Source organism: Schistocerca cancellata, chromosome 6 (genome assembly GCF_023864275.1).
Source record: "Schistocerca cancellata isolate TAMUIC-IGC-003103 chromosome 6, iqSchCanc2.1, whole genome shotgun sequence".
NCBI classification, from domain to species: Eukaryota; Metazoa; Arthropoda; class Insecta; order Orthoptera; family Acrididae; genus Schistocerca; species Schistocerca cancellata.
Window position 1 is genome coordinate 578083817 of NC_064631.1, and position 8041 is coordinate 578091857.

At 43.5% G+C, this 8041-nt stretch overlaps 1 protein-coding gene across 1 annotated transcript in view; it reads right to left on the reverse strand.

The window, feature by feature from the left end:
* The window catches only part of LOC126190643 (peptidylglycine alpha-hydroxylating monooxygenase), a 224852-nt gene extending 220978 nt beyond the window's left edge, over nt 1–3874 (reverse strand). The window contains exon 1 of the mRNA XM_049931063.1: nt 3695–3874. Within this exon, the coding sequence (XP_049787020.1) occupies nt 3695–3820 (126 nt within the window). The 5' untranslated portion in view covers nt 3821–3874. The remainder of the gene's footprint in view (nt 1–3694) is intronic.
* Between the last annotated feature and the right edge of the window lie 4167 nt (nt 3875–8041).

Here is an 8041-nt window from a genome sequence, read left to right on the forward strand (position 1 = left end):
GTGGATTTCACTCTTCAGTTGTAGAATCTTTGATCCTTCCATAGGTACCATTGTTTTTACGACTAGCTGTGTTTATTGTTCAGTTTTTGATCTGTGAGTGTTTGTTTTGAGCCTCGAGTTTAGTTTGTCGCTCATTTGGAGTTTGTTATCTGTCTTGTTTTGACTTTCAGTGGTGAGTGCGTAGTTTCTACGATGCCTAGGAGTGCATCATTATTTAAAAAGCGAAAGTTTCGCGGTAATAGATTTACAAATAACGTTTGTTCAAGTGATTCTGCTTCAGCACCTGTTGATGCTGGTGAAAGTTCTGACGTTTGTACAGCTGAGATGTGTGAAGGAGACACGCCCACCAGTGCATCAAAAAAGAAGTTATCAAACTGTGCAAGTGAAATTACAGATGAAGCTTCTAATGAACAATATGTTTTAGTCGACTTTCCTGTTTTTACTGAGTTTATGAAGAAATGTTTGTGTTGTAATCTTTGTGGAGGTTCTTTTGATATGAACATAACAAAATCTATAGGACTTTCCTGCAAAATTGCTATAGTTTGTGCCAGTTGTGAAAATGAGACCTGTTTTTGGAGCTCTAAAACATGCAGTAGCAATTTGTTTGAGAGTAATATCAGGCTAATGTATGCAATGAGAGCAATTGGTAAAGGACATACTGCTGCTCAAACATTTTGTGCCATAATGAATCTTCCACCTCCACCTGCTAAAATTGACAATTACACTGAAGTGATAGGAGATGCTGTTCAGTCTGTAGCAGATTTATCAATGAAAGCTGCTGCCAGTGAAGCAAAATATATAAATGAAGGAAACCCAGATATCCCTGTTGCTTTTGATGGAACCTGGCAGAAAAGGGGTCACACATCCAAAAATGCTGTTGCTACTGTTACTAGTGTGGACAGCGGTAAAGTTTTGGACTATGAAGTGCTCACTAAACATTGTTACCATTGTGCATCTGGTAAGATAGAAGCAGCTCACATATGTAGCAAGAATTATGAAGGTACGAGTGGAGGCATGGAGGCTGCCGCTGCTGTGAAAATGTTTAGCAGATCAGAAAAAGAACGGGGAGTATTTTACACAAAATTCCTTGGAGATGGGGACTCCAAGGCATACAAAAGTGTTACAGAATCCATGCCATATGTCAATAAGACAATAACTAAACTAGAATGTGTCGGTCATGTTCAGAAACGAATGGGCACTCGTCTAAGGAAACTGAAACAGAATCTGAAGGACAAAATTTTGTCAGATGGTAAAACCATTAGAGGTCGCCTGTCAGATAAAATTATAAATGAATTACAACAATACTATGGTATGGCAATAAGAAATAATGCAAATAATTTGCAGGAAATGAGACAAGCTGTATGGGCCACATATTTACATCGATCATCAACTGATGATAATCCTCAACATTTTGCTTGTCCAGATGGTCCTCAGTCATGGTGCAATTATAGAAAATCTCAAGCTACTGGGGATCCTTATCACCATAAAAATTATATTCCATTGGCTGTTATGGAAGTAATTAAACCAATATATAGAGACTTGGGGCATCCTGATCTTCTGCGAAAATGTCTTCATGGTTGTACCCAGAATCAAAACGAGTCGTTCAACAACCTCATTTGGACTCGTGTACCTAAGAATGTATTTGTTGGGATAAAAACATTGAAATGGGGAGTCAGTGATGCTGTTATTTCATTCAATGATGGTCATATGGGTAGGCTAAAGGTCATGGCAAGGCTCGGCATTGCTCCTGGTATCAACACCATCAGAGGTCTTCAGCTTCTGGACAGCGTGCGAGTAAGGAAGGCTCAGTATGCAGCTGAATTTAATACAAAAAAAGCAAGGGCAGCAAGGAGAAGAAAGCTTCTAGGTGAAGAAGAAGAACTAGAAGATGACCCTGATTACTCTGCTGGACACTTTTGATAATAGAATAAAAGGTATTTGTGAATTTTCATAATAAATTACTTTAATCGCATTTTCTGGCATTTGACATTTTTAGTGTTACATGTACCTTTATCTCATAAACCACTCAACCAACAACATTCAAATTTTCAGAAATGCTGCAAAACAGTTCAAAGAGGCCACTGAACTAGAATCATGACAAGAACTGGCTTATTCTCTGAACTAGGGAAGTTTATGTTATACTTTTTCCAATAAAAAATGGCTTAATGGTAAAAAATTCATAAATACTATACCAACAAAAAGAAAACATTGGTTCTAGTTCAGTGGGCTCACAATATATGCTGAAAACCTCTGCCAGAATTTCAAAGTTCTGAAGATAATAGTTCCAAAGAAAAAGGTACACAAAGTTAGCAAATTTAACATTGGCGAGATAGGGCATTCCAACTCCCCTTAAGGGAAGGAAGATACACAGTTCAGCCTCCTATCAGCATCATGTTTATCATAGCGGATAGGGCGGGAAAACGGTTTGGTCCTATTTAAAGGAATCATCCCGCCGTTCACCTATACTGATTTCGAGAGACAACGAAAACTAATGAGAATGGCTGAAGAGAGATATGAAATAAGCGCTTCATGCCTTAACCACTGACCACCCAGTACGGTATCTGATACATCTGGAGTTGGGTGAAAACATTTTGCCGGCAGATGTGGCCGAGCGGTTCTAGGCGCTACAGTCTGGAACCGCGCGACCGCTACGGTCTCAGGTTCGAATCCTGCCTCGGGTATGGATGTGTGTGATGTCCTTAGGTTAGTTAGGTTTAAGTAGTTCTAAGTTCTAGGGGACTGATGACCTCAGATGTTAAGTCCCATAGTGCTCAGAGCCATTTGAGCCATTTTTGAGAAAACATTTTGACCTAACTCTTCAACAGTTACATCTACATCTGTGTGTACTTCTGTGTCAAACGTGAACATAGCACCCGAAGAAGTTTTCTACACTCACCAAGTGATAGCAACTACCAGACTGAAGACGACAAATGAGTTAACGGCGTGTTGGTGGTTGGGAACATTTAGCGGCCGAACATTAGTTGTGCCACGAGAAAAGGTCTGTTAAATAAACTGTGTTTTCCTCCGCGGACCGATGAATTAACGGGTTTGAACTGTTTGTTCACACTCACATTCAGGCATCTAGCTGAATGTTGGACAGACTCTCAAAGTATAGCTCCATGCCGACAGCAGAAGTCTGTTGCAATTATGTCATTAGTGAAAGGCTTCCAGTTCCGCGCGCAGAGATAGGAGCGTTGTCAGCAAGCACACCACTATAAAGTTCCAATGGTCTTTGCAGTCTAATCCTGCAACGAGACGAGTAGTTCTTGGAAGTGGCAGATTTCGAAAATTCCAGCTATCAATTTCTCAACTTTGAAAAGTGGAGTAACAACATGAGTCTCAAACGCCAATGCTCCACACTTGAATCTTTGTGCCAACACGTACGAGATAACAGCAATGATGACCTGCATGTGTTCCACTAGCGCAGTGACGAATGTATGATTTAGTTCCAGTCATTTACTGTATCGCTTCAAAAACACAAGGGCGAGTGAACTGAAATGTTACTCTCGTTTTGGCGACATATGGTAAGCGTTCCCGGTATTCTGCATTTTAGCAATTAGCTGCACTGAGTTCCAGAATACCGGAAAGAGCACTCAAGCGAATAGACTCTCCCTCTTCGCCTCTTACCACCTGGCAGGTGGGAAACAGCTGTCAACGGACTTCCCCCACCACAAGCACTGTAGTGTACACTTACCGTTTTCGGCGAGACGTTCGGCATTAGGAGAGGATACTTCTCGACTTTATAGCCGGCAGCATGTCTGGTGGTAAGAACGCCAAGTAGGTAGGCCACAAGGACCAGAGGCAGCCCTCGTTTCGACATGTTGCGCTTGTCTTAACAGCGCCTACACCCCGTCTCCCACTTCACAGCTTCGCATTGAGCGGCCGACTGAAGAAACGACGCTGGCGGCATCACCGCGGCCACTTGCCCGTCCTGCCATCTAGCGGATTTCGTTTGCACCAGCGCGAACGGCAGCGAGCGGCGCGCACAAAGATGTATTGATTGCACCTGACGCTGATGACAACCGCTGTAATAATGACGGCATTATTAAATGCGGCCCACCCTAACACCTGGCGATGACGATCGAATCTATCACTTGTGTCTGCTGAACGACGTTTTATTACAGCGTGTTACCTAAGGCAGTTTTCAGGCGACAGATAGCCTGAAACTTCGCCGTAACAACGTTTCTCAACCTTTTAGTATTCGCGAACCAAATTTTCGTCACAATTTTCTTGCCCCTCTTCTCTCCGGCACCCATCCTCCCGACGCTTTTTCTGATACGATAGCATTAAGGTCCACTACATTGACAAAACCAGAATCGATGGTTCTCTATTGGTCTGTCTTACAGGTAGCGCGCGAAAATACTCCGAAGTTCTCTGAACTGCCGAAGTAGTAGTTTTCATGGAGTTCATGGCAAGTTGGGAAATCAAAATACGATTTAGTAATAGCTCGCTCCTTGAATTTTGGGCAGGTCGATTGATGAACTTTCTGCTCTGGAAACAAAAATATTACGTATGCTACCGTACCTTCGTGAAACCGCATTTTGTGTGTTGGCTGTTTTCAGTCCTTGGCCACCTCAATACCGTCTCTGGCCTACTGTCGACTCTCGACCATCCACATATCACTGTAATACGTCGCTATAGCAACCCCCGCCCCCCCCCCCTCTCCAGTCCCTCCTTTCTGAATGTGGGGCATGAAGTTACTCTCTGCAGAACCTTGGTGCTGTTTTCCCTTCCCAGCCATAAAATCTTCTCCTGGAAACCTGGTGCGCACGGAATCTCTGGAAACGCAGGATAAAATCGACGCCCAGCTCGGAAGAACGCCCACCTGTGAAGTCTGGTCAATGATCGAGGTCTCACATTATGCGTAGCCACTCCGACGATCGGTGCCCGTGGTCTTGGTTGCTGTCCACTTGGTCGCTGTTGACTGGGTGTAGGGGCGCCGAGGTACAACTTTCCTCCCTGCCCGCATTCTCATCTCCACCAGCGCCGAAACTGCGTGATCAACTGGCTTCTCGTCCTCCTCCTCTTGGTGCGTATGTGAATTATCTTTTTCATCGTTTTCAAAAACTATCGCACTATCGGGTGTCAACGCCTTTCCACCACGTTCAGTGTCTGCGGTTGAGTGTGCCGTCGTCTTCTTGTGTCACGTACGCTGGCTGTAGCCTCTTTATAGATACTGTCCTGTTGGGTAGCACTTCCTGTCCGTCGTTGAAATTTGCAGGGCGATAAGATCGTCGTTGGCGGCCGATGCCGTCCCTTATCGGCCGCTTTTGGCATCTGGATACCTGCATGGTTGTTCGCACTTCTTAGGCTGCGTTCACAGCGGCACTTCGCTAGAGTTCGCCCGATAACATCGCCAGACAGCGTGGTCACAGTGCGTCCGATCTCCTTCGTCAGTTTCTAGCGGGGTCAAGAAGGTTAGGTTAGGTTAAAATCTATTCTATGTACGAATTAGATCAGATTTTAAGCTCTTAGAACGAGATGCATTCCAAGAAGCCTCTGTCCTGTCTCGAAAATAACAGGCGAGCACCGTGTACTCTGTCCTCAGTTATCGGAATAACCAGACACATTTTATGAATATATGAGATGAAGGGGGAAATCTGTTACATACTCTATATGATTTGGGGTGGCCTTAAAAAGCAAGTTACAAACACTATGTTTCGCGGTATTTATTGTGAAGAGGTACATCAGTTAACATTCAATGATTGTCATCTGTTATACGTGTGAAAGACGTGCACAAGGTTTAGCACACAGTCTAACAACAGTGGCGACACTCATTGCTGTAAAGTTGTTACAGTTTGACAAATGGAGCGACACGAGCGCTCCAAGCGGCGAGTAAGGTGAACGTCAGACGGGTCGTAAGCATAATGTTTGTTTTGCATCCATTTCCCACGTAATTTACGAAATATTTGAGTTATGTTCTTGCCTCCAAGGGCAAGTATCAGAAAGCATACATGTTTCTGAAAATGATTCTAAAATAAGCGCAAGTATGGACAAAAACCGTGAATCGAGTGGCAAGCTTCAACACGTTCGTGAAGAAAAATTGTGACGTTGGATACAACTGCAGCTTATCACGTTGATATCAAAAGATTATAAACACACAGATTCACACGTAAGAAGCACAGACAAGTACCTCTACATGCAAAAGCGATCGACAGCTCATTTATCGTTCCGTAGGCCTTCTGTGTTTGTCATTGCCGTCGTCTGTTGCCATAAGTACGACCTTCATCTTTATATTATTCTAAGTGGGACAAGCAACTACCAAATAGTGGGAGAAGTATGTTGGAAACATTATAATGAGCTGATTACATTACATTTCATGCAAAACTAAATATTTGAATAATTTTCAAACAATCTGTCAGTGAATAACGTGCTAACAAAATAATGTCATCATACGAAGGAAGCTAAGTGACTAACAACAGAAGTGAATGAAATACATACCAAACATTACGCTTTTGTAAGACACGAATAACTACACTTAATCTAACCACTTCATCGTCAAAGCAGGTCCGTGTTGACGATTCACACGAATCTGGCACTGATACATGGGGAGCTGAACTTGCTGCTTCTGTGTCATAGGATTGTTTTACAGCTTTAGATTGATTATCGAATCTTTGTTGCAGTTTCCTCTTCATGGTCAGTTGAGGTGGCTTATTTGCGGTATCAAACAGTGTGGGTACTGCAATCCACACGAATTTATTATTGTCTGCGTTCATGAACTGATTTTGTTCGAAATGTAGCGAAAAAAACCTGGTATTATTATACAGGTAAACTCGGTGTTTTTTCATAAGGTCTTCTCGTCTGCTGCTAACTAGCCATTTTCTGCTCCTCAAACGAAACATTAATCATTGATACACATGTAGTTTGCAAGTGAATCCTGACGTTACAGTTTAGTAACATGATCCTTAGGAAACCTAAAAAAGCAGCTGTGGTGTCTTCTTCCTGTTGTTGCTGCAATTTATTCCGCAGCAAACGTTCCCGCTTGTAAAAACCATTGTACAAATCAAAATAAACAACCACTATTCGCTTTCACGATCGCGCCGAACTCACAATTTAAGTTACTGGCCGCTTTGAGCGCTGCTGGCGCGGTAGGCAACAAAATCGAGGCGAAGTGTCGCGACTGTTATGTTAGACTGTGGTTAAGCATAAGATACTCCGAACACCTAAAGCACTGAAAGGTGGAAATACATACCGCCCACCACATTTACAAAACCACTTCATATAACAGAATCTCTATCTCATTGGCGTTTAAACGCCAGTAAGCAGTAAATAATAATTTGTAGACAGGCATGCCAACATACCGCGATCCAAAGAATATCCACTGCAGGAACTACAAGCATTAGATACGCTACCCTTACAACCTGAACAAATTATTTTTTGGCGTTATAGTTTACGCCTAAAATTTACAATACAGATTTTGCCTACTTGTGGTTTCCAGTGAACGTGCGATTTCAGTCCATAGATTCCGAACTATTTGCCGATTATGATATTTCCATTCTCAGGATGCCACAACATCATTCTTTCTCGGACTAAATTTATCAGTTGCTCACACTCCGTATTTCTTGGGTGAGAACGTCTATCAGTTTGACCCAAGAAAACAAACTGATTTGAATTTCACCGATTATCGTCCGAAGTCTGTACGTTCGGGTGATGGTATCGTCTACAGTGTGACCGCGCACGTTATGGCGTACTGATTTGAAAACATCGGTCGTCTTCGGCCGATGTCGGTCGTCGGCGGAATCCATCGATATCGGTGACCACAGCCTCATCGGCCCGCCCACCGAAACTGCTGTGACGCGAACACCACGCTACCAAATTCTCCCTGCTCATATGAGGCTTGCTATCGTACTGTTGAGAAAACCGTGCCTCCCTCGGGCGCCCTCTAGCGATGAATTCTTCCTCTGATATGGTGAAGCGGCGCTGTACGAGGTTCGCGGGCGGGTGACGGGACACCGCACGGGACGCGGGGCCTACGAGAAAGACAGGCCGCAGGACGTACGTCACGAATGTAGTCCTGCGCTCGCTCGCTCAAATCAGCAAA